We start from the raw sequence: 26,780 nt of genomic DNA, 5'->3' as shown, positions 1-26,780 counted from the left end.
AGAGTGTAACAAGATAATTTAGTATTATGAATTGAGTTGATAACGTAAATTAACCACCGTTAAGAGTTTTAAAGCTATGAAACTCTAACCGGTGACCAACTTACGTTTTAAACCCAGTTGTAATAACAAATTACCTTTCCATTGTTTAGTTGAGGTCGCTTTATCCTTAAATAACTGTCTTAAGAAACATCTTATAAATCAAATCCCAATGTTTTTCTAATTGAGGGGTGAACATTTACCTCTTTTAGGAACTTGATTTTAAAATTAGAGTTGACAGAAATAAGGTTACTTAATCCTTGGTGAAGTGTTAATTCTCTCGCACTGAATAAAAAAAAAACAACAACAACATTGCGTGGGAGTTATTCTAATGCGCGTGAGATTAAGAGTATCAGATGTGCTTAAAATTGTTATTAAAAGGTTCGTAATGAGTTCAAATCCATTTCCGGTAAAATGTAATCATTTGGATGCATTGAACCGATCTCGTAAGCCAACGAAAATGGAAAATTTAGAGTTAAGAGTGTCTTTAAGTGCTTTAAAATCATTTTGTACAAGTACACACTCTTTCCCAGAGTAGATCACTCTCCACGGGAGAAGTACAAGGGTCACCATTTCAGGAAGTTGAAGTTGTACTCCCAGCTGAACTAATTAGAAATGCCAAAGAAACTTGTTAACCCTAATCAAAGGTTAAAAAGAACGAGCCCACGAGGAGGGAAAGAGAAAATAAGATGAAGAGGGTAAGTTTCTAAAGAAACTGTGGTGCTACGTCGGTTAGGGCTATTAAATGATAATTTAGTTTTAACGACTAAGTTGATAATTTCATGGGCCACCGTTAGCACTTTCTAAAGTTGTATAACTAATTTTCATCGCGTACTTAAATTTCTCCAAGAGGGAGAAAAAAGGGGGAGCTTTAATTTTGAATCAAGTTCTCTGCCCATTATTAGGGCAACGTCGGGTCTCCGATAAAAAGAAGTCCCTCTACACACAACCTCCTTCCATTCTCTATCCCTTTTTCATGACAGAAAAAAAATAACCTTTTCCCACTCGAAAAACTAAAAACAAAAAACTTTGTATGCCCAGGCCCCAGCTGTTTTTGTAAACTATTCCCAGCTTCTCTCGGTTGCAAACATCGGTGTTGCTTGGGAACCAGGCGACTATATATTGATTGCGTTTGATTGAGCAAGGAGTGGTAATTCATTATCGAATTTTGTCTATCGTTGACTGCCATAGAATACTGGTATGAACAGTGAAGATCAGGAGGTAAGCTAAGTTATTATTAGCACAAGATTTGGTTTAAAATCGCGGAAGATCGTAGGAATATTTCGCTGATGATTGTTTTTTTCTAGGAAAGAGGCGCTATGCAGTCGAGCAATCACGTTGAATTCAGAGATCGTGTCCGTAAAACTCTTTACTATGGCCAATATTCGGACGGATCGCTTCCATCTTTGGCAGTCACAGGTATAAAGCTACTCCTTTAAAGTCATGATTAGTAATTTCTGTCTAGAAGTGAATTCATGAGCGGGGAATATTTAGTGATGATGCAAGCACTGCACTGGCCTTACTGTATGATTTTTCGGAAATTTGCATAATTAACATATTCGCGCTATTACTGAAATTTTAACCCGTACATTATTGAAAATAAGGCAGAATTTGGCGTGGTATTTAATTTCTTCCTTCCGTGTAAACCCAATAGCAACTTGAAGAGCCATTTTTATTTCTGCAAATAATGCACACGAGGAGAAGTAGACTGCAGATGACTTACACGTGTTTTCATAATTATTTTGCGGCATTTGGGGGCTAGTATGACTTCCGTACTCTAAAATGATCAAAAATTGCTAGTAGCTTTTTGTGCCGTTTAAGGATAACATTGAAATACATAAAACAGAGAAGAAATTGCAGCATAACTGTTTGTGATCTCTTCAAATATTCACCTGCAGATGTTGCAGTGGAGGTCCTTGGTTCTGTTGCACCCACAGACAGAAAGTGCTTGGATACAAGCTATGCTATGGTAGTTTCACGGTAAGTTTCATATAAATTTACAATAAATGCTCTATGAGGCCTTTTCCTCCCCTGTCCAAGTTGGTTTTTGACTTGAACTTCAAGTTCGCAATAAGCCCTCCCCCCATCTTTAAATTCCCCCTTCCCTCCCCTGAATACTGTAAACACATCCTCTCTCTTGTCACATGGAAAGTAATTTCAAGTAAATGTTCTTCCTTTAAGTTCAATGTACTTAGAAAAACTGTCAAGCATACATCACTGACACCTAGCAACCTTGTTTTGATCAGGAGAGCCAAGATATCTCCCTGCACATTGATGATGGGAATTCTTTACTCTGAGCGTTTACGTCAGAAGAATCCTGAGTATCTCAAACGAGTTTCATCCTCTGACTTGTTCCTGATTTCAATGGTTAGTAAGGTGTAGATTATTTTGTTTTATTAACGGAATTGGTTAATAATATGTTAATTGTCCTCATTAAAAAGATTCTAATGCTGACAGTAGGGAAGTCCCATTTCCACTCGTGTGTGGCATGTGCTGTATGTTAAATAATAAATATGATAAGTGCTCTTCCCCAATAACTGCCCACTCCAAGGCCATAATGTTGAAATAAGTGCACCCTCCTCCTTTGCTTTCATAAATAGTAGTGCCATTTCACAAGTTTCAATCTCAGCTGAATCAGTACACTTGAATAGTTTTGTTTCTGTTTCAGTTATTTCTTTCCCTATGTGTTTGCAGAGTTCCTTTATGTGTGTTATCTGTGTTTAATATTTGTCCTATTGCTGCCCTAACTTATTAAGCACTCCCCTCCTCTCCCCCCCCCCCCCTTCCAGGAACTAAGCTGCCTTGTTCAAATAAGTACCCCTCCTTTTGAAATATAAGCCAACAGCCTGGGCTTATTCAAGGAAACACCAAACATGTAATATTTCTTGTCTAATTATAGATGGTTGCATCCAAGTATTTGTATGATGAAGGAGAGACGGAGGAAGTGTTTAATGATGACTGGGCCAGAGCAGGTAAGCCATTTGGGGTTTTTTGTGGTTTGATAGAAAAATTTAAGACAATGAAGCAAAGAGAATTTTACAGAGCTTAGATTTAAGTAAATAACTTCTTGCCAGTTTCAGAACCATGGAAATTTTGTATGGGGAATGATCAGAATTCTGTCATGTTTTTTTTTCTTCAGGGAGCAAAACTGTGAATGATGTAAACAAGCTTGAGGTGGAATTCCTAGCATCCATTGTAAGTACAAGGCTATATTTCAAGTTACACCTCTTTCCTTTCTGTTTTGGTTGTTTTGTTTTTTGGTTTTGTAGCAATATTCAGAGTGTATCACAGTAAGTACAACAGGATCAAACTAACAGTTAGATGGAAAGATAACATCTGTATTCTTTCACAAAGTTAAGTGTGGTTGATGATAATTCTGCTCTTCAATGTCAGGACTGGAACCTTTTTGTCAGCAATCAAGAATTTTTGGATTTTGTCAACAAAGTGGAGTCCAGGTACAAGAAATTGAAATATTTTTCATAATTAAAAAGAAAGTTTTGGGAATTCAATTAATTCTTAGTGGACTTGTATAACTTATCCTTAGCTTATAGTTATTGACCTCTCTTGTGCAGAGTTGCAACTACTCATGGACTTTCCCGTGGTTGGTTCACTTATGGTGACTTGAGCACATTACTGGATAATACCAGGTTTCTTGGTACTTTGGGTGTTTTTAGACTTGAAGTATTGAAGGTATGTCATATTTTTGGAAGGTGTTGACAAGACATTTTAACTACTCATAATTATTATGAGGACAGACTGTTTTATACAGCAGTTCACACTGAATTTTCTTTTGGTCAATTAGAAGCACAGTAATGATTCAGGTTAGTGACCTCGTTCCAATAAGCCCCCTCTCTCTAATAAGCACCCCCTCAGCTTTGGTTTTTGTTAATGAGCATGTCCATCAAGTTAGTACTCCCATTCCAATAAGCACCCCTATTCCAATAAGTGCCCCTATTTTGTTTCAGTCAGCACTGTTAGATTACAGGGATATTGTGATAACAACCGTGGTTCATCTCCCTTTGATTTTTCACTTAAAGCCTAATTATAAAGAAGTCTTTGCCTCATGACAACTATTATTTCCATGTGAGAGCACAGTTCCTTCGTACAAATGATCTTGTCTTAAAAATTTTGTGACAATTGCTTCACCAGTCATTTTTTCCAGGAATGATCCAAGTTTGTTTTTCTGGTCTTCATAATTATTTTCAACTTAACTGTAAAGATTTGTTTTGCATATTTTGCTATTCTGCTGTTTCTTAAAAAAATTAATAAGCATACTTTCTCAAATAAGGACCCTCCCTTGAGGTACCAAATGTAAATAAGAGCCTTGGGCATATCATTAAGTTAACTAGAATACCCATTCGCTCTTGTTTTAACTGTTTTGAAGTAGCCTTTTCCTCACTGTAAACTTGTAGCAGGTTGGTCCCAGCTCTTTTGTTATTTAATCTTCAGGTTTTTTCTGCGTGTGCCTTGGCGTATGTGTTCAGTTTGTCTTTGGCACTGTCTGTCACTTCCATCACCAATCATTATTGTCACCACAGTAGTGACATTCGTCAGAACTTCACTCCCTCTGTGCAGACACCAGTCTGTTTAACCACCCAATCTGCCTGCAGGTTTCATCATTTAGCAGAAATGCCTATGCGAGGAACAGAAGTGGCTTTGGTGGTTGCAAAGAGAATTCAAATGCGGCAAAACCACTCTGAGACTCTACTACAGCAAGTTAGAAACATCAAGACCCAACAAGGACTGCTGGGAAATGAAAGCAGTTCTCCACTTTCTTGCAATTGGAAACCCTCAGAATTTGTATTAAACAGTGCAGTGCAGGATTCAAGAAACAAAGTCCAAATGAAGAAGCTGAAAACTCCTAAAGACACCACTGAAGACTTAAGACTTTCCTCCACCCTTTTTACCCAAATATTATCACAAAAGCTTCTTTTGCTTAACCCATGTACCTCAGTTTCTGTTATGGACAGCTTCACATCAGGTCATGTTCAAACTAGCTTTGTGTTATCAAATGCCTCAGGTGCAATGGGACACAGTGACTGGCTGAGAAGCCATGCAAATGGCAGTCTTATTTGTGTAGCTTAGGAAGTGATGCATCATTTTGAACCACATCAATAGTAAAAAACTAGGGGTGCTGTCAGATCTCTGGGGACAACTTCTACTTCCTGATAACTCTTTTCTAAGTAGCAACTGAATCTATAGAGTTGTAAAAATAAGGCAAGGCCAGTTGTAAAGTGGTTTATTTTGGAGTCTTGCCTGTCAAGTGCAGTTGAATTAGTCGAATTCTTAGATTTAGATGGAAGCTATGAGAGGGTTTTAGTCATGGCTTGGAGCCTTCCACAATATATTGTTTGGTCTTGGTTTCTCAAACATTTTGAAGTTCCAACCATGTTAGTGTTGGGGACTGCGGTCATAATGAAAGGTATGAGGCAAAGAATGTTTTAAACATAGAAATGCAGTGTTAATTCAGAACCAAATTTGGTTTAAGGTAATGTCATTGGTGTGACCCAAGTTTGGGATTTACAATGTTGAAGAAAATATTCAAGTGCTCGTAATTGATTCCTTGTGTGTATGTTGATGTTGTCACTGAAAGTTGGTTAAAGAACTCTATTTGAATAACATATATTTTCCTTGCACTAAAAAGTAAACTTGCTCCTCCTACGTTATTTTTTGACAAACTTGATATCCTGAGTATCTACCATAAAAGGCAATATGATTTTACAAAGGGTATTTTTTAAGGAAATAACTTTAAAGTAATTTAAGTTGTAGTGAGTTCAATTATTTCGACTCCACTTTACATGTTTACTCAATGAACATTACTTTTCTGGTGAACTCTCATGACACAACAGTTAACTAAAGATTCCTTTAAGAGTAATGGAAAATCTATTTTGGCTGTGGATTTTTTCAACTTTAGGATCCCTTTTATGAATATATGGAGTTTGTCACATCTCCTAAGTGACTGTTCAATATTTATCACCAGGGGAGGGCTGGAGGATTTTGGTTGTGTCATTAAAATTTACCTGATCCCCCATAAGGTTCTGTAACATTCTTATGACCCCCCCCCCCCCCCTTTCTTGGTAGTTAGTTCAAAGTCCCGTCTGTATACTCTCTGGCAACAATGAAAACCATGTTATCCCCCAAACCTCCTTCTTTCTCCCCCTCCCCCCCCCCCTTCACCTCGTGATAAATAATAAGTAACGCCTGAGAACAAATATAGAACTTGTCCCTGTTCCTTTCGTGAAAATCGCACGCAAAAGAAGGAGGAGAGAATATTTGCCTCACCGTCCCCTTCAATGTGTAGTTTGTTGCGTACGTCCATGAGTTGTACCCATCTTCCTCGCGTTTCTCGAGACCAACCGACAAGGACGAGTCAGATTAACATTGTCGAAATGCATAGAGTACGCATCGTTTTGAGAGAATGCTAAAATTTTCAGTTGAGTTCCATTAGAACTCCGGAAATCTTGGAAACCTCCTCATAGGCGTTGTTTGTGTTAGTTAAAGTTCACGTTATTTTGAAAAACCCGGAAACAAGATCAAACTCTTTCACTGATATTCCTTGATGTCAGTTAGGGACCATCACTGTTTATCACTTGAGAGGGGGAGGGGGAGCGGAGGATTTATGGGGATCACGTGTTTTCAGGGGATACATGAGAGGGAATAAGTCGTCGCCAACAGACTAAACAGGAGGGACTACTTCCAATTGATAGACGACTAACTGCCAATGAGGGTGGTTCAAAAGAATATTGCAGAGACTTAAGGGGGGATCATCAGTGAATTTTGTAGAGATACTTCAAAATCCTCTGACCCCCCTTCCCCTCAAGATCCGCCGGCTATTCAGGCTGAGTGGGGAAAGTCTACGTTTTGATCAACGAATGAAGTTCCTCGTCCAGCATATGTAACCGCTGCACTTTTCTGATAGCTTGCCATTTCAGAAGCAATTTGTGCGTCTGGATGAACTTGAGATTTCTTGCAACAAAGTATTGCCCACAATCTGCTTCGCATCTTTCTATACATGAACACGTAAATTATTGGATTGTAGCAAGCTGAAGATTTGGCCATATAAGCTGGAATCGTGGCCCCAATAGGGCTGATCCTGTTTGGGTTTATAATGGCCACTACTGCAGTTAAGGCATACGGCGTCCAGGCAAAGAGGTATCCTGCTGTTATGGCGATTATTATCCACATCATCTTACTTTCTGCCTTGAGGGTTTCTTGGGTGACACGGTTGTTTTCTCCCCAATTCTGCAACGCTTGTTGGCTTAACTTTCTCAAAGCCCTGAAGGTCTTGAGGTAACTGCAGATAATGATGGAAACAGGAAGCAGAAAGCAGCCCAGGATCAAAAGGATGGTGAACCACACATTACCTTGCTCTTTTGAAGTCCAGTCCACTGAACAACTGGTACCAATACCTTCCGGGATGTATCTGGACCAACCAAGAACCGGCATCACGCTCCAGAACAGAGAATAGCACCACATCAGTGCGCACAGAACGATTGCTCTTTTCTTACTGAACTGAGTTTGACCGTCATTGTACAACCTACATAGCGTGAAGTAACGCTCGTAAGCAGCAACCGCCAGTAGCATCATGGTGCCAAGTGCAAAAAAAAATGTGATGAAGGCGTAAGCAGTACAACCTGCTTCTCCAAATGCCCATTCACCCCGAGCGTTGGAAGCGACCAGAAGCGGAAGAGCCACGATTGAGTAAGTTAAGTCTCCAACCGCCATGTTGAGCATGAAGATGTTAGTGGCATCTAAAAACTTCGGAGTTGCGAAGTACATCAAACACACGAGAAAGTTAAGGATCACACCGCTTCCTCCAATGAGTGTGGCCAAAATAGCGAAAAATGTGTACACGGCATCCGCCATCCTCTCTAAGCCTGAAAAGCGATAAGACAAAATCGATATTTCAATACACTGGAGTTCAGTCTTGATTTGTATGGTTTGCTGAAGCCATGAAGAGTGGAAATGTCCGATGTTTGAACAAATCTCTAAAAAGTAATAACTGAAATAGCTGTAAGATCCATGCGACTATGCTCAGTCGATCCATAGAGCAAATACTTATTGTTTTGTTATGAGTTGAAGCCAAATTAATTTTACTCAGTTAGAATTACACTTCTTAGTGGAAAGGTTAACAAAATATACCACACGGAAAGTGCAAGGTTCAAGAGGTAAAAAGTTATCTTCCTTTGTTTATTCAGAACTATTTTGTCTCACTGTCGGTGAATATTTGAAGACATTTAAGCTGTAAAAAAGAACATAGCAAAAAAAACTCCCTGACAAGGCAGGATCGTATGAAAATTGCGCTTTGCAGCTACGAACAGGTGATTTGAGATGGTGTCTTAGTTGAAGAGAAGTCAAAACGATTTCAGTTCTTCTCCAGAGTTCGAATTACTGCTCAGATCTTTTTGGAAAAAATGTTTGTTTCATCGGCACTACTAACCATAAAAATATGACCGGCTCCAATAAAACTGCGATCAACTTGTCAGTTTCTTTTTTTGTTGAGGTATCTCTACGCTATTCTATACATGAATACATCGTTATTCTAAATCCTATACTCTTAACTTTTGACAAACAGGACTTATTTGTAAAATTCTTCCCTTTTAAACTTTTAAGTGCAACTTGAATTAAACCAGGTTTAGTAGAATTGGAACAAGTCTCAAGCCGAGTGAGATAGGCGAAAATATAGAATGTTGTACATTCAGGCTGTTATAATCAGAGAGCGGTAATGTGAGCCTGTTTCTTCCGCTCAAAATATTCAGGAAGTTTCAAAGGCTTAGTGAAAATGGACTCGTATCTTCATCGGGCGACAGGATATGATAACAAGTTTGATGTTAGGAAGTTACACCTTTTCTGCTTGGTAAAGTGGAGGAAAGTGAACGGTCAGAAATTTTTCCATTACTCTCCTTGAATGAGTGCGTGTGTTCCTACCTCAAGATAAATTAATTTTCCGGCTGAGTACTATAGCATTCTCATCTCCAATTACGAAAAACGTGTCAGAATCACCATAATCACCTAGCCTATATATAATAATGTTTGCTTTAACCTCATGCAGTTTTTCCTCTTGTGCATACAGTGAATTAAGAACTTTCCGAAATTCTTTTTCAGTCTCCATTTTAATACAATCCAATCACAACGCATTGCATTCCACGGGGGGTAGAATTTCGTCATCAAGATCCATTTCTTAAGTGTTCGATGTCCAAAAAAGCACTGAAATAACGTATTCGATCTCTGGACTCTGTACTTTTTCTATCCCCTAAGTCTTCCGATACACGCAAATATTCCGTTCGATAAGATCAATTCTCCTATCAGAAACAAAACTTTGCACCTGAAGCCAACCTGATAACCGAGCGACGCCTAGATACAGCATTTTTTAGTTACAAAATTTCTTAATGAAAATGCACAACGTTATAAATATCTTATGACATGACTTCCTATACTGATTTATTAATAAAAATCACAAAACTTCAAGTTTTATCACGAGTTTGTCTACCTACATTTGTAAGATGATGAAAATGTCTTGTTTGAGTGAACAGAGCCTTCGGGGATTTTTTCGCGAATATTTATTCAATGACTTATAATCGATGTCCAGTTTGTTGGCGACTATAACCCACGGGCGGTTAAACGAAATAAATTATCTTGAACAAAGACCTGAAGGCTTTCAGGTAAGTACATATAAAGACAACTTACATCAAACCACGAATTAACATACTTAGAGCCAGCTGCAAGATGTAAGCGTTATAAATAAAAGGTGACGGATTATTTTACTATCACAGCACGCCTTTGTATACCTTAAAGTTGGTCTGAATTTAAAGATGTTTTCGTTTGTTTGTCCGAAAAGCTTTTTATCTTTGGTAAATTAGCAAATTACGTACTGTATGGAACTCTAAAGGATTTGGCGTATAATTTCTTCCATTTCCGTTATGTCTACAGCTCGATCTGTTTTTATGACTGAAATGTTCCGACGTATGTCAAAATTTCAATCAAGTCCATCACTGTGCATCTGATCCTGCGATATTAGCTGCCAGATTAGTGTTTCCGATTCAAAAAACTAAACAAATGTTTTATATTAATTCAGAGAGGTGCGATTGGTCACTTTGCCGATATCTCTAGAATACTGGAAATTGTTGATACTAAATCTTTTCATCAATGTTGTATTTGGTAGTAATAGGACCAAGAACACTTTGAGTGCAATTGAATTGAATGAATCGTCATTTGGTGAAAACAAGACTGCGTCTGCCAATGTTTGTCGATGAAAAATGACAAAGGAAGACCCAAAAATGGGTTGTCAATTAGAGACGCGATTATCGTCGCGTGCTGCATGCATGTTGAACGCTTTTAAATTAAAATAAAATACTAATGTGAGGACGAAAATCAAGAATCGTTTTTGCATTTATTGGGGAAATCACCCGAAACAAAAGCAAGAGTTCAGTAATATAGACTTCACTAATTGAGATCGATTTTTTTTCAACTCATTTTCTAAAAGTATACATTACTAACTTCAAACAAGTCAGTTACCAATGAAAGGTTTTTTGCCAACTCATTTTCGTAGCTAAAACTACTTGGGATTTTTCCATTAACAAAAAAGACTAAGGCACCAGTTCTAAGAATTTCTGTAAAAAATTAATCCATTTTCGACATGAGACCTACACCACCTGTGTAAAATTAAAAGCTTTAAAAGCTTTAATAGCCCAAAATCGTTTTCAGAAAGTAAACTACAAAGAACGTGTCAAAAGCATTAATCGGGATGAAAAAATTTTTCTGCAAATTTCTACCATTAATATTCAGATTATGAGTTTAATTCATCCTCAGGTTTGCAATCCATGTATGCTAAACGAAAACGTTAAGCAGATTTTACCGTAAGCGGTTAGTCCGTGAGGATCTCTTTCAGTGGCGAAGTCATTTTCAATTCTAATCTCCATCAACAAGATTATAGTTAGTCTCCATTAATTACCAGTGTTTTACCATTGGTTATGTAGGCGAGAAAGACAGTAAAAAGCTCACGTGTATTAAAAAAGCGTGTCCAAGGGCCACTCATGACTTTCCAACAGTTTACACGTAAGTATGATTATAAACGAAAAATTTCAAATGGAGATCGAGCGTTTACAAAGAACAGCCGGCTACATGTCCTGAAAAACTTTAAGGAGCCAACGTTGACTCCCTCGTCATACCACCTTGCGCAAAAGCTAGGCTATAAACTTCTCTTTCCCGAATGACATAAAAATAAATTAGCTCTCTAATAAATTTCCTTTCCCGTCCTTGTTATTCATATTCGGGTTTATTCTCGTTTCTCGATTTTTTTAATAGTCGAAACACGAAAAAAACCCAATGATGCATAGGCAGCGTGATCCCAATTCACAGGAAAAAATTCTCATTTGCATGTAAAACTCAACTTCTAAGAAACCTTATCTAACTTGTGATATTATACGTGGGTTTTTCTCTGTACCACAATCATTATTAATGGTACGCAATCAAAAAATACGAAAAAAGTAAAATCAGATTACATGACAGGAAAGTGTCAAGCTTTACATGATTTAACTTTCGCTCAGATAAAAAGTATGAAGCCTAATATTTGAAAAAGTTTCAAAATCTCACCGTTTGTGGTCCGCTGCTAAAGGCCCACGCGTCGGTGAGGAACTCAGGTGTTCTGAAATCCAAGGCGAAGAAAAAACCCGTACATGAACATTCTTTACATAGCATTATTTGTTTACTAATCAGCAATGTCATTCACTGTTTTGAGAACCATCCTGATGTAAAACAAAGTTTGTGATCTGATTCATTTACCTCTGAAATACTCATACCTCGATATGTTAAGCCGCCTTGTGCGCTAATGGGGTGATTCAGTCGCATTGATAACAATTCTAAACTGATTATGAATTCGGATTGTGGCGGGCTTTCTGTATAATAATCTCCGCTGTAACAATCAAAGGGACAGCCAAATGTAAATCTTAAATGAGCGACGAATTGGTGCCCAGGGCCAGATAAGAGCTCAGATAATCATGTTTCTTTGCCACAATATTCAAGGACTACATTACCTGTGCATGCACTTAGTAAAATAGTCTCTGAAAAGCCGATAAAAGTTTCAAATTAAACAGCAACTTATTAAATTTTAAAACTGACAATTTTTTAAGTATAAAAGGTGAAAAAAAAGTTGTTAAATTTTAAAACATCAATAAGTTTATCATGGTAAAGCAACAACTAGCTTTTGGGAACGTTTACTTGAAAATCAGAGCTGGGATATGTCAACAGTACATTAATTAAAAGGCTTGTGTCTTGCTCACGTAGTTGCATGGTAATAGAAGTACTGGTAATAACAACATTTCTACTAGTAATCAGTACAGCAATAATAATGATGATAATATTCACACTATTTTAAAGTTTTTCGTAGTCTAATAAAAAGGATTAAATTTTCGTTCACCTTAAGTATATATCCCAAGATTATAAATTAATTTGGAGATACTAATGTTATTCATACTCGACAAAAAATTTCTCTTTTCCAGCGGAAATAACTTACTCTTTCGTTAAGCACAATTAGAGCCTGCGCGCTCAGTTGATTGTCGTCTAACTAATTGCGGGCCAGTTTATATTTTCCCAGAAAAATAAGTATTTACATAGACTGTCTCTCAAGTTGGTAAGAACATCTGCGGTGAAGGGATGCTAAATTTCACTTAAATCGATAATCAAAACATAGCATCCTCGTCATCTGCATACTTAAAATGAAGAGATTACATTTCATGAAAAATCGTATGACAATTAAGGATACTTTACAACAAGAAACCTGTTTAAATGTGGCACTAAGTCAGTTTCTCCGATCCGTTTAATAAGCCGTCATTAGCATATTGGCTGTTTCAACAAAATTTCAAATTACCTCCAGCTGTTCTCTTTATTAAAGAACTTTTTCAAGTGAAAGTTGTCATACGGACCTCACACAAAGTACACACCTATCCTTAAAGTAATTGGCTACTGGGCCGAATCACGAACACTTCCTCGAATATTTTCAGGTTTAAATGAATTTAGTTTCTTTGAAACCTCTTTTAAGCGCATATGAACACCAAAATTGAACTTTAAAGTGACGAGAAATCTTGTTCTGTCGCACTTTTTAACAATCATCGCACTTGTAACAATTGTTGCACTTTGTTATGAATCATCTCACTCTGTCTCACTTTGTAATAGAAAAAAATTGTCGCAGTTTGCATAAAAAAAGTTGTTGCACTTTGTAATAAATTTGGTATAGATCGTCGGAGGGCAGGTAGACCCAATAATAACCATGATCCTTGCCCATGATAATAATAATAATAGTAATAATAATAATATTAATGATGGTGATAATGACAATAATAATGGTATTGATAATGATAGTAATCTTAAAAGTGACTGGTATAAAAATGACGATAATAATAACAATAATAACATCAATCAGTTGTAAAATACAACTGAGGGGACAATCAAGAAACCTCGAGTTTGTGTCCATAATAGCGAAATTCCACAGGAACGGGAGTTTGGATTGGAAATTAGCTACCATGCACATTATCTGATTCTAAGTAATAGTAGGGTGTCCCTGCGGCATGAAGTTTGTAGTTATCACACGAAACCACATTCTTCACTGTTCGTGTTATCTATAATATCTGAATATTTTATGCTCGTCATTATCATAACTATAATAATCATCATTATTTTCATTGACAGATATGACAGATATCATGAGGTCTACGTGTTCTCGATCATCTATACAAAGTTGAAAACAAGGTGCAATAAGTGTCATTACAAAGTGTGACAGTTTCATCAGAAAGAGCGACAATTTTAAATAGCGTGATGATCATTACAAAGTGCCACGAAAATTACAAAGTGAGACAGAACAAACTTATATGTGTAGAACTTCAACATGATATTTCAGTAAGACTTTGCATCCGATAAAGAACGATTACCCTGGAGTTTCAAAATCTCGTCTCAATACTTCTTGCATTACGATAAGTTTGTAAAAGTCCTTTGCATCGCTAACCGATACCTTTTTCTCAAATCGGGATTTAGAGAAAATTTTAAATTTTTCTGATTGTTATCATTTTTGTAATAGACCCATATGCAATAAATGAACCGGAAAATAAAAAAAAATTTCCATTGGATGCCAACATGAAAACACCTTATTCTTCGCCCAAGGCAATTTCTCCGCTGTAAATTTGCAAGTTTTAATTTCGACTGTTCCGCTATTTACATTTCACCAGAGTCTGAAATGGAAATTTACCTTCCAAAATCAATTTTGCTAGTTTTAAGATTAAAAATTAGTTCTTATTGTATTCCAGATGCCAGGTTGTTGATCCAAAAAACGAAAGATTCATTTCTTAAAATTAAAACGTTTTTCTTCTAAAACGCGGAACTAAGACATCTGGACTGAACCAGTTGAGTAGAGCTTGATCGCGGCTATTACGTCGGGTTTCATCATAGCTCGTCTATCAGACAAATGGGCTTTTGTACTTTAACGAATGTTGGCATAAAATGTTTTGAACCATTGCGATGAGGCAATAGCGTAAAGAAAAAAAAACAAAACAAATAAACATTCTACTTACTTTCTCTTCTACTGATTCTTAAATCGTTTCAGAGAGTTTGTACAGAGAAGAGGAAACTTAACGCTTTTCGTTCTTCAGTCCTCCGCAGTAAAACGTTGCTGCTAAATTATTCTCTGTGCAGGGCACTGTTTGGAACTTAGCACAAAAACAAATATTGAGCGGGTTGAACCAAGCACAGACTAAAGGCCAGAGGCTCGTTGATCCGCATGATCAGCTGGCTACCTATCTTCGTACCCAGATCTCCCACAAGTTGTATAAATTACTCAATAATAACTTGCGTTGCTTTCGAGGTGGTTTCAAAAACTCGGACACTAAAACTAACTGAAAACTTGTTTATGATAACAAACGAGAGACAGAAAAATAAATTTCACCGAGCTGTGATTCTATGCTTAAAAGAAAGCTCAACATTGTTTCTGACTCAGTACATCTGCTAAGTTTTTAAGATGGTGGTAGCTACGCAACAGCAAACAAAACGTCCAAAACAAGAAACCGCTCCTATGGTTAATGTAAAATTTAAACTAAGGAGCAATAAAGTCTACAAGGGCCATGAAAGGCCTGTTAAATATTCCAACCAGTCTGACTTCCACAAATAGTTGACTCCGAACGTTGAGTCAGTGGCCTGCGATGAACATCGACTTAATTTGAAACTTACAATTCTCAACCTTTTTAAATTCCCTAGTACAACTTGCTCTAATGACCTGACGGCTAAAACTCAAATAAAACGAAAACAACCAATGAACTGACTGTTTACACACCTTTTTACCTCTTAACACACCGGAAAAAATAGATTTGAAGACGAAGTAAAACATCTGTAGTAGTTTCCTCGATAAAATAGGACACTGAGTGTCCACAGCATAGAGATACTTATCATCACGCACTTTAAAAGAAACGAGCCATCAGAAGAGAGTTATTCAAAAGAGCTTTGCGTCTGAGTTAAGTGATACTTAGAGATGAATCCTCACGAATCAAGAATCGAGGACTTATTTCATCCATTATTAATACTTAATTTCGGTAGGTTTTGAAAAGTTTCAATGTGGGAGGCAGACTTCAAAGCTCCGACTGTGAAAGAAGCAAACAGTCACCTTCATAGGAGTAACATGCAGGGGTCAAGGTAAGAAGCTTAAGAGTTAAAAGCTTTATTAACATATTTACTGTGTGCATTGCAGTTTTACTGGGACCTCAACTTAAACAGCTCTTTTTTAACGACTGCTAAATGATTCTCAAAATGGACCGCAATCGGTTTCCTAAATAATCTTGAGAAGTTTTCGGATAATTGATCGTTTGGGTCACAATTAACTGGTCTTATGCCGCAATCTGGTGAAAAAGCATAATCGACTTCGGGATGGCTATACCTCTGTTAAGTCTTCTTAGGATATTTAACTGAATAATTACGTTGGGATGAATCACTCTCTCAAGTTAAACTAATGTGTTTGATCAATTATTCATGAGCTTCCGTCGATTCGCAAATAATTATGGATAGAGCGGAGGACCGGAAGATTTATTCAACAGTTACATAAGTCCAAGGCCACCACTCCTGAAACAGTTGCGTGTATTTATTTTGACAGGGTACTTAAGAGTGAGACCAGTGCAAGAGGAAATAAACCAACAAACTGCTTAGATGATTACCGTATTCGTAACAAGATTCACGTCCAAAAAGACTGACGAACATCGACCAAATATCAGAAATGTAACGAAATCAGTTGTCATTGAAGTGCAAATTAAAACAACGTTATCATTTTCCCGCAAATTACGCTTAAAATCTGTTGTGGGCGGAAAGATTAATGCAAATTTCTGCCCTGTATTCTTTGCCCACAATGGATCAAGGAGATAACTTTTTTTTCAAATGAATCTGCTACGTATGTATCAAGTTAATGATTTCAAATTAAGTTTTTGCGTTCTTCCGAAAGCTTTTCTAATGGAATATCTGGACTAATTCGCTTCGGTGTGTTCTACAATCCAGCTCTAAATTAAAGATCAACAGGACAAGATTAGCAAAAATCAGGCTTCGTAAAACTCGCTTAGGTGAACATCAACTTCCAAGTGCGAATGTGTTAGGATTGAGTATCTACACTTCCCAGTTATAATGGGAGCACATTGAAATGCACAAATTCTGTGATTTCAATGCCGTGAAGCTATTCTCTTAAGTGATATTAAATTGAGTTCTCAGTGCTCCCTGAAGGCTTTTTGTGGTATATTCTAACCCACTCGCCCTGAGTACTTTGGCGTCAACAAATAGCACAATATTGAATTCTCATAACAACCTATGAATAAAAAAAAACTTCTGGTTACATAAAATGTCACGCTACTTTCTCTAAAAGTCTTTATCCTATTCTTCGTCCTCGGTCTCAAGCGGTGCTGCTGACAAAAAGGTTAAATTCCAACCAACCATGTTTTTGTGATGAAGAGTAATACATCTTCCTAACTTGTAAAGGAGGAATGGGACTGAGAATGATACCCAGTCCCTCTACAGCGCTGTGTCACAGTATTTTCAGTGGCTTCCTTCAAACCTTGACGCCGAAGCGAGCGTGAATACATTCGTTCTAGAATAGTTCTAAGTTCTCGCATAAAGCCGAGCGAACCACTACATAGATAATGGCAACTGAAAGTCAAACTCACAGGTAAATTAAGAAGTTCGTCACGTTCGATTTGCGCAGTTTCTGTAGGTTGTCAAGCGTTCGCCGTTTGTTTACAAGAATGATTTCACTAGGTAACAAACAAAAATAATTTAAGAGTGCCAGTTTTGCAGTGTATTTCACACAGCAATCCTAGTATTTTAGCTAGTCTCAGCTTGTTTGAGCAAATCCTTTGTAAGATCAAACATTCATGCTCTAGGTTATTCAGAGCAGATTAACTCTTAAAATACTTTTAGCGTGCATAATTTCAAGCTAGTTTACCTTAAAAAGATGACAGAAAATTCCATGAATCAAGTCTCTTACGTCTTCACAGCCCGTGTGACGACATTCTAATAAACTTCCAACCTAAAAGAAGAATTTAAATTAGACTGATATATCATTAAGAGCAAGAAGTCTGGACTTTATAAGTAATCAGAGAAGCTTAAGACAGTGCATAATTGACATGCACGAAGTTCAAATATGTCGGAAATTTTATTTTAAAATAAGTTTGTGTCTGAATTGAATCGATATTCTAAGCTAAGGAAAACAACTTTTTTGTCTTTCAGTGAAGTTTAATTCAGCTAATCATGCGAGGAACTAGACATTTTCTGGCCAAATTACTTAAATATACTCTACGAGATGAACATAATGTAAAGTCAAGTCAACTAATGATCAAGAGGACTTTTCCTAAAGGAAATTTCCCTGATTTTAGAAGCGTATAAAAACTAAGATCGGGCCACTTTCCAAAGATGGGTTAGATATTGAAATCAATTTTTTTTGTGTGCTTGGACTTAGCATACCTGTGTGGTCTCGTTATCATCCTCAAATTCCACAGAGGTATGTTCCACAATGGACACAGGATATGCAGAACAGAAATCTTATTCTGGAAGTAAGTTACTTTTTATGTAAAGCATATCTTGTTGCAGTTGTTGTACAAAAAATCAGGGGTTTCTATAGCTTCTATAAAATGGTTAAGGTAACCTCCAAAACTGTTACTTTATTTACAGAAGTGTGCAGTGTGCTTTTCCCCTAATGATCACAGAGTTTAAAGCAAAAATGGCATTGTATGTGTGAAATATCATCAAGTTTAAAGCAATCTCTGCAGGCTGCTATTTACACAGGTTGAAATGGCAATGCTCAAGGTTTTGCTACCACTTTGAATTCTTTGCTGAAACCTAACCTAACTTGTGGAACTTACAGCGGAGCCATAAACAACAACCCCTTGTTTCCACAGATTTCAACTGATTTTTTTTTTTTGTAAGATCCCTTAAAGTGCTGTCCAAGGCTCATAATAAGTTAAGTCTGTACATGAGCCAAGTGGCCCACCCAGCAGGTGCTTATCCCCCTTTCCTTACTAAGAAGCAGATAGTGGTATTACTACTTCCCCCTGGATGGGATGCTGGTCCATTGCAAGGTTCCCTCCCCCAGAATTTCAACAGGCTTCCCTGATAATTCAATGTTACCTATTTATACTCCTGGGTGGAGAGAGGCACTGTGAGGGAAAAGTGTCTTGACCAAGAACATAGTCCAATCATGCAGCCAGGTTTCAGAACTACTCAACCTGGTGTTTAGGGCACTAACCATTAGCCTACCACATCTCCCTAAGTCATAAATTCCAAGAAATATGAAAAGTCTTTCATACTACAAATTTAGCATAGCTTCTCCTAGTCCTGTTAATAAGCTCAACTCCCTTTTTTTTCAGAATTGTAAGCTGGCAAATTATCCATATGGTCCTCATGACACAAGTATTTATTTGATTCATAGAGGTGGGTTATATGTTTTTCAAAATCTCTTACCCCATAACTGACCATGATCAAACACGTAAATTCTATATCAAAAATATGTATCACTTCATCCTCATTCTGAGAGATGAATTGATCTTTTCTGTAATGTTTGTGACAAAAACATTCTTGTTCAAGAACTAATCTAGGCCCCACACTGTCCAAGGGGTCCAATTTCCTAACCATATGCTAGGATGTAAGACTTCAGTGAATATGTTTGATAGAGAAATGTTGTACCATTTCCTAGGGAATGAGAGTCTTAAAGAAGAATGTTGTTGGTTGCTAAGTGACTGATGCTACTATGCAATGATTTTTGTTTAACCATTTAACCCCTAAGAGTGACTAGCATCTAATTTATCCCTACAAAATCACCCTGAATCAGACATGAAGGTCACAAGAGTAGAGGAAATGATCACCAACTAAAGCAGCTCTTGATTGTTTAACAAATTCTCCTTGTCAGCACCTTAGGAAATGCACAGAGGACAGTTAGGAGAATATGCAAACTGATGTTAGGTTATAGAGAGTTAAAGGGGTTTTGTTGACAGGAGGTTCATTAGGCAATAGAAAAAAGATAATCATCTCCACTACAGAGAATTCTCATGCTAAATTTTGCCTGAGCTATTTTTTTGTATACAGAAATGGAGCTGTTACCTACCAGATAATACTTTCCTTTTTTCCTTCTGCTCTCCTACAACTACATTTCTTGATATATGATCAGAACTGATCCTGAATGTTTCTTTTTCCATCAGAGCGTTTGAATAATGTGGAACCCCAAAAGATGGTGAATAGTAAATCAATCAGAGTACCACGTGAGCGGTTACTTAGACCTTGGTTCCATTCCCCTCTCTCCCGCTACCAGAGCAGCTTGATGTCAAGGAAAACTTGATATATTCATGGTTTGTCACATGGATGGTTTATATTGTTCACTTTGTGTGTTGTGATCATTCTACATACCAGTAATACAAAGATGAAGTAGTTGTTACAGTACCTATGAGATGAAAAAATGTTTTTATCTCCTCATACAATTTGGACATCATTTTTGACTAAAATGCATCATTTGGACTATTGTACTAACATGTAGAAAATTTGTGGTTTTTTTTTTCATTTTTTTTCATTTTGGCAAATATTCTTCATTTCAAATCATTGCTATTACTTGATTCATTAATACTGATAGGACTAGAGCTATTATTTATCTAGCCTGCTGGCAACTCCTTATTATCAGTTCTTCTGCAGAAGCATTTCTTCATAAACATGAGGCCTAAAGCAACTGGAGCCTGCAAGAAGTCTGTAAGGGTTTTGCACTCATCATTAGTGCCAGACCCTCAGTAAACCTCTCCCTAACTTTGGCAACTGGTCACAAATCTTCCCACTGGTGGCAAAACTAATGCCCTGCAGTGCTGATAATTAGGGTCTGCTCACAGTCTAGTATCCTTGGTGCACTTTAGCATGAGTAAATCAGGAATCAAGTGAGAACACAGATGGCATTCTTCCACCTCATAAGCACTTTTAGCGCATGCTAAAACTTTCTATCACCCAACTTTTGGCCAATCAATTCAAACAACACAACGAGAGATACCAAAGCACTGTACATATCATATGATTATAACACTACTGGTTTTCCTCTTGATGCAGAAGGTAAATTTAGACTTGAGCATAAGAGATTTACATTGAACATTAATTTAAGTACTTCTTGAAAAAGTGGTGTTTTATTAGGCTTTAGGGAGGTATGTGAATTTTGTGGAGTCACTAACACTACACATGCATGAATGATCAAGTAGTTAATTCTCTCATCTAGATGACCACCTATCTCTTCAACAATTTATGCAGGAAGAAACCCAAATAGTTTATGTGTTCTGAAAACTGTAATTGTCAATGAGCTCAAGTGGACCAGTTCTTAACCCATGATCTGATTGTAAATTCTCCCCTCTAGCTGCTAAACATTTCCATGCAAATTAGTCAGAAGAATTTGGTTACAGATCAAGATAACAACTTGTACCTGACAAGTTTGAGTAAAATTATTACCTGTTTGTGGGATAATGAATTGATATCCTAGGGAGAAGTTATGTGTTAGTTACTTCTGGATATCAAAGGGTTAATTGGCCCAAGTTGCCATTTAAAACCAGTTCATGTAAGGAAACTTAGACCAAGTTATACATGAGAAGGTTTTATAAGCAGTACATGTGTACTGATCATGTTATCGTAAGCTCTTTGTAAAATTGGTTCAAACATTCTTACACTGCTTTTGTAAATTTTTTTTATTGAAAAAGAGGAACTTGTTAAGATTTTAAAGCTTGGAATGATACGAAAAAGTTGTAGAAACGGTTTTGCTTACTTATAGCACCATGTATCAAGGATTTAGCAATAAAATATCTGAAACTGAATGTCTCAAGGTACAACTACTAACTATTGCTCATTTTTGAAGATCCATTCCTGAAGTAACTGCTTGTTCTTTATGAACAAAGCTGGCTACTTTCGAATAAATTTGGTTTAAAATCGTTAAAACCTCTAATTTTATAGGTTTTCATCCCTTATTTACGTGAAAGATTTTACCAGGCAACAAACAGAGAAATCTTCCAACTGCAGAATTTTGGGGTATTCGTATCCGTACATTTTTGCTTATCCTATCTTGTTCATGGTAGCTTTTTATTTCATCGTGGTGAATATGATCACTCAAAGCAGACTATATCTATAAAGACCTTAAATTGCACAATTTCAAGATCACCACAAAAAGATTACAGAGAATACTCTGAATCAACTCTCTACCGACTTCTCTGTCAGCGTTGTAATAAACATTCCAAAGTAGCGTTTGAAGCAGATTTTCTTGTCACATTAAGTCCATAAATGAAAACAATGAGTAATATGCAACGCGAACACGCCAATTTTCGCGTCTTTTGCCTGGTCTCATCCATGTGTCACTCTCGCTCATTACTAACATCCCTTACCCCTGTTCAAGGGTGTAGGTGTTAGTGAATGTGAAAAGCTATTAGTGTCCTCATCAATTTAATGTGAAAGCGTAAAACTGTTTTCAGGCTATTGTTGCCGCTCTTGGTCGCGCACGACGCATCGATATACGAGCGTTTAGCCTTTTACAGCACTTCATGTGGTTGCTAAAAGCTGTTCTGATATGTTTACTTGATAATGCGTACACAATAGGATTCAATACACACGACAAGTACACCAACCACATGGCTATTCGGTACACCCACAGAGGGGTCTTGGAGGAGGGCTGACAGTTATGCACCATCATGTACGGACCCCAAGATAAGAAAAAAACCATCACGAGAATGAACCCGATTTTAGCCACCTTGTACTCGCGTGGTACGACGCTAACACGAAGTTTGCTTTTAAATTTTGAAATGGCACGAAGTCGTAATAAGGGAGAACTAATTTTCTGCGTGGTAGGTGCTTTAAGTAATGTGGGGTTCTTGTCAGATGCGTCATACAACGTTCCAAAACTGAGAGATCGCGAACGAGATTTCGGCCGAGAGATCAGCTCTGGTAAACTTGCTTTCCTACTACGGACGGGTTCATCCGGATTGACAGGTTTAACAAAAATAGACATGGGGGTGGGCGGTAACTGAAGATGGTTAGGACTGGTTTTTGAATTCCACGCTTGTTTCGACTCATCTGAAAACTGTGACGTTTCATTATAGTTTCCTGAAGACCTCTGATCTGGAAAAATAACTCTGTTCAAAGTAAACGGGACTGGAATGTTTAAGTCAGGGCTTACAGCAGGAGTGGAAGCGCTGGTTACCGTAAAACTAATTGAATGAGAAGGCATTCCTTCCTTGATTGAATCAATGTTCTGGCGCAATTCTAAAGAGCTACACGACTTTGGCTCTGGAAAAGTAAAGCTTTTTTCCTTCAGCATACAATAACTACTCATCCTCAGCGATCTGTGGAATTGTTCTCCTTCCAGGTCATGCGGGCAAAAAAAAGGTGAAACTGTTCCTGGTACGAGCTCACTGACAGAAAATTTCACGCTGAAAGAGCACGATCGCGGTCTCGCAGGCTCATTATCCGCTTCCTCAGCTAACTTCATTCGTAAGGAGAAAGGAGGAATATTCTCGTCCGTTCTAGCGTGCTCGCATCCTGCGGAACACGATCGAAACTTTTTGTCTTGATGTCTGTCTGGAATCTCTGACTTAGAAGATTCTCCTTTGCATCCAAAAGCTCGTAAAGGTGCAATGAACTTTTCCGAATTGTTCTGATCTACATACTTTTTGAATCTACTCAAATTACGTTTTGTATGTTCCTCATCAAGCGCTGAATTAGAGAGAAACGAGTCTATTTCATGTCTCGTGATTTCAGCTTCTCGTACGCACGTGCTGTCCCGCTGCCCGCTTGCGCCACTGGTTGAAACCCTCCAATGAGAAACTCTTTTTGCATGCTTACGCACAGACGAGTATATCATACCATAAGTGGAAAGAAGAGTTACTAAAGGTATTCCGAGAGCTAAAACAGTCATGAATCCGTATAATTCACAGCTACGATGCCATGCAGGAGAGCAGTGGTTCGTTCCTGGGTGAAACTCGTAGTTAGTGATCAGTGGCAAACAAGCGAGAGACAGAGACCCTAACCAAACCAGCATGAGCATGCAGAACGCTCTCCTCGGGGTTAGCACATGCTTGTAGCGCATTGGTCTGACCACTGCTAAGTATCGATCAGCACTGATGCAGCATAGAGTTGAGATGGATGCAAAGCACAACATAGTACTGGAAATTCCATTCATCTGTAATTAACAGGCAAATGATTAGACCAAGCTGCGCCTAACAGTGCAGTTTTTTATTTTATTTTATTTTATTTTTTTCGACGCTCTTCACTTCATTCGAATTTTTACATAATGCAAGTAGTTGCTCGCGCAAAATACACTTTGCGTATCGACTAACGTATAGCCAAAGTGTGATAAACAAATTTCTTCGGCTTGTTGGATTTCCTAGAGCTTACGCGCTGGAGCTCCTTGGTGAACAGACTCAGAAAGTGGCACATAATGGCCCTTCATTTTATTCTCTATAGAATTGGAATTTACACAGTTTTATGTTGCCATGAAACAATCAGGGTCTTCGAATCCGTCTCTTTGGTTAAAACAAAAGCCGTATAATCTCGTTTTCGTTAAGGAAATGTGATGATGAGATTCTCTTACTTCCTCTTTGCTCCCGATATGAATATTCACCTCTAGCGATGCGTAGGATTCGATATCAAGCAATACCTGCCTCCTACGGGATTTTCAAAAACGATTTTAAGTTATCAGTAATAAGATTAAGCCATTTCCTTTCGCCTGATATGTCATGAAGTGTTTTATCTCACATTAACAATCGAAAACATGGAATTCGTGAGCGCCACTTTTGAATAAGGTAAATTTTTCAAACCATTAGGTGCTCAAATTTCCGTTTCTTGAAAATGAATTTTTTCGCTATTTTGTTTGTTCATTCAGAGATAAACTTTCGTCACGAACATAGGATGACAATATAAACGAGTTCCCTATTTGCACTGACTAAAATGACTAGTATCTAATCCGCAGACATCCTTTTGGATTACTTCTTTTTTCTTTCTTTGACGTCAAAATCTGTACGGCTAATCTCAGTTAGAAAAATGAAAAAAAAATTCTCTTTTAATTTGCATGTTGGTGAAATAATTTTTAGGCAGTGAAGCGATTGAATATTTATGACAAACTTCTGTTTAATTTCTTAAGTGTGAAAAGTTTTAGCACTTCTCTATTTCTATAGTCGGGTAGACCATCTCTGCTTTAATTTGCAAACTTTAATTTTTCACTACCCACGGTCACCTATTTCCTTTTTGGGTACAAAATAACAACTACAGACCAAAGCAAATGAGAGAGTTAAACAAAGCAGAAGAATTCTTTTCGTTATGATACAGGTCCCTAACAAAAGGATGTTTACAATTCAGTTTTCAAACATACTGCTGAAGGCGATTTTTCCCGTGTAGGTCTCATCGCAAGCAGAACTGACAATGGTAGAAAAGAACGCCTTACAGCTGGCTTGGCATTACTGGTACATTAACAAAGTTTTCCCAGTTCTAGTAAACTACTGAAATAATGAAAAACGTGCTTCTTTTTCCGACTGGGAATTCCATTATTCAATATTTTGTTAGCGAAGAAACTGTGAAAAGCTGATTAAAATTGAAAAAAATTCCTCTCACCTTACAAAGCGATGAATCAATGGTCCAACCCAATCTTTTAAACGTTACCAAGCTCAGTGGCATCACAAATATTGCCATTAACGCGTTAGACACAACCAGGTTTAAAATGAATATATTAGTGGTGATCTTCCTGAGATGTTTGTTTCTGCAAATAACATAAACTACAGAAAAGTTAAGTACGATGGCTGCGGCTATGACAAATACGAGAAAGACTTCTTGAACGAAGTGTAAAATAGACGAAGTAACGGGGTCATCTTTCTCAGTAAGCTCCGCCATTTGGCGGCGAGTGCGGCAAACAAAGTTCGTCGGCCAAAATCAACTGTAAATGTCTAATGCTCGTTTTGGCGTAGAATACTGTTGAATATTGACGGTTTTTGTTGAACAAGCACTTGAAAGGATATTTCCTGTAACTAAACGAGAGAAATCGTTTTATGACTCGAAGGTTTCCGGGAGAATCATTCACCGATCAGTGGTCTTGTTGTAACAATTTTCGAAAGAACGCTCAAGATTGGCTACCGATAATAGCAGCTTGTCATTACGAAACAATCATTATGCCAAATGTGTACAATCTTCAGGAAATCACTATCTCTAATCTGAATATTTCAGTGTCTAATTAGCCGCTGCCAAAGGATGCTAATAACACAGTCGTGAAAAGTTTACATACTCATTTTGCAGCAAAGGAGAAAAACAGCCTTGCTCAGCCAATGACATGAAACTTAATGTAATTCAAACATAGTTATTAGAGGCCTATTTTTGGCCTGTTTTTTCAGACTGGTAAAAGTGCCAATTGTTTATATTTTAGAAAAGAAAACAAAAGCGGTAACATTTTGAAATGGTAATGAATTTGTGCGATGCGTTTAAGTCAATAATAGTCTTTCCCTTACAATCAGAGAAGGTGAAAAAAACACTTTAAAATAGAGAAATGAGTTTATACTTTTTTCCAATGTAAAAGCTTGGTACTGTTAGTATTACTGATACAAAAGTAAGCCACTGGTTCACCGGCAATAAAAGCGGATTAGAGGTCACGTGATCACTTTAGTGTATTGTGCCGGCAAGTGTCTTTGCCGAGGAGGAAGTTTACGGCGAAATCGTGTTTTATATAGGCCAGTTTTTGATCCTCCCTCATCTTAAAAATGAAAAATAACTGCATTTGTGAAAACTGTACATTAATGCGCCCCGATTTTTTTTGCATCTATTCATTTTAAAAACACTTGTCGGTCAAATATTTCTAAATTCCCACTTACATTGTAGAAAAGTAAACGGCTAGACAGATATCGATAAGGCACAAATTCGACTTCCTTGCTTTGCTGATGGGAAGTGGGACAAGTAGAGTTCTGGTAGAGATGTCTAAAAGATTTTAAATAAACCGGACTGTGATAAAAATTAAGCACCAACATTATGCCTCCATGCCGAAATTGAGCTATAAGCATTCGGAATAGCAGGTCGGCTTGTTTTTCAGAGTGGACGGTGAAATGTAGCTTATTTTGTCGACCCTTTAGATCAAAACATCGGCTGAATTAGAAAATAAAATAGTGTTTTCAGAGTTAGTGTGGATAATTTATGCGCATTTTGACAACAATAAAATTACTCTTCAGAACTGTTGTAGCTATACTTTGCTGCAAACATGTCCAAAG

General features: G+C 37.4%; 4 protein-coding genes and 1 long non-coding RNA gene across 18 annotated transcripts; 3 read left to right on the top strand and 2 right to left on the bottom strand.

Annotated features, from left to right (window-relative positions):
- The first annotated feature begins 1,112 nt into the window (after positions 1 to 1,112).
- Positions 1,113 to 5,983, top strand: LOC113671404 (protein CNPPD1). Its single transcript, XM_027187581.2, has 9 exons — positions 1,113 to 1,257; positions 1,344 to 1,455; positions 1,935 to 2,016; positions 2,283 to 2,403; positions 2,936 to 3,008; positions 3,176 to 3,231; positions 3,430 to 3,491; positions 3,609 to 3,726; positions 4,486 to 5,983. Exons 1-9 carry the CDS (start codon positions 1,237 to 1,239, stop codon positions 5,119 to 5,121), a joined length of 1,281 nt encoding a protein of 426 aa, XP_027043382.2. The 5' UTR covers positions 1,113 to 1,236; the 3' UTR covers positions 5,122 to 5,983.
- On the bottom strand, positions 5,630 to 19,781 carry LOC113671405 (melanopsin-B). Of its 13 annotated transcripts, XM_089194050.1 has the most exons (4): positions 19,643 to 19,781; positions 17,489 to 17,572; positions 11,629 to 11,680; positions 5,630 to 7,913 (listed from the first exon to the last, which is right to left on the bottom strand). In XM_089194050.1, the coding sequence occupies exon 4, from the start codon at positions 7,900 to 7,902 to the stop codon at positions 6,871 to 6,873; it is 1,032 nt and encodes a 343-aa protein (XP_089050176.1). In that variant the 5' UTR covers positions 7,903 to 7,913; positions 11,629 to 11,680; positions 17,489 to 17,572; positions 19,643 to 19,781; the 3' UTR covers positions 5,630 to 6,870. The 13 variants fall into 13 exon arrangements, with proteins under 13 accessions (XP_089050176.1, XP_089050178.1, XP_027043385.2 ...); XM_089194052.1 differs by lacking the exon at positions 11,629 to 11,680; XM_027187584.2 differs by lacking the exon at positions 19,643 to 19,781 and having other exon boundaries at positions 17,489 to 18,012.
- Positions 10,810 to 16,336, top strand: LOC149033869 (uncharacterized). Its single transcript, XR_016182972.1, has 3 exons — positions 10,810 to 11,091; positions 15,610 to 15,705; positions 16,160 to 16,336. It is a non-coding gene; the product is annotated as an uncharacterized LOC149033869 (long non-coding RNA).
- On the top strand, positions 16,923 to 21,368 carry LOC113671406 (sperm-associated microtubule inner protein 10). Its single transcript, XM_027187589.2, has 4 exons — positions 16,923 to 17,212; positions 18,002 to 18,095; positions 18,909 to 18,972; positions 19,737 to 21,368. Exons 1-4 carry the CDS (start codon positions 17,187 to 17,189, stop codon positions 19,871 to 19,873), a joined length of 321 nt encoding a protein of 106 aa, XP_027043390.2. The 5' UTR covers positions 16,923 to 17,186; the 3' UTR covers positions 19,874 to 21,368.
- LOC113671403 (uncharacterized) lies at positions 21,228 to 26,768 on the bottom strand. 2 transcript variants are annotated; one of them, XM_027187580.2, is made up of 2 exons: positions 25,147 to 26,768; positions 21,228 to 23,719 (listed from the first exon to the last, which is right to left on the bottom strand). In XM_027187580.2, exons 1-2 carry the CDS (start codon positions 25,420 to 25,422, stop codon positions 22,013 to 22,015), a joined length of 1,983 nt encoding a protein of 660 aa, XP_027043381.2. In that variant the 5' UTR covers positions 25,423 to 26,768; the 3' UTR covers positions 21,228 to 22,012. The 2 variants fall into 2 exon arrangements, with proteins under 2 accessions (XP_027043381.2, XP_089050175.1); XM_089194049.1 differs by having other exon boundaries at positions 24,357 to 25,289.
- Between the last annotated feature and the right edge of the window lie 12 nt (positions 26,769 to 26,780).

This window comes from Pocillopora damicornis, chromosome 14, assembly GCF_964200805.1.
Source record: "Pocillopora damicornis chromosome 14, jaPocDami1.2, whole genome shotgun sequence".
Taxonomy (NCBI): domain Eukaryota; kingdom Metazoa; phylum Cnidaria; class Anthozoa; order Scleractinia; family Pocilloporidae; genus Pocillopora; species Pocillopora damicornis.
This window is presented reverse-complemented; position numbering and strand designations above follow the sequence as displayed.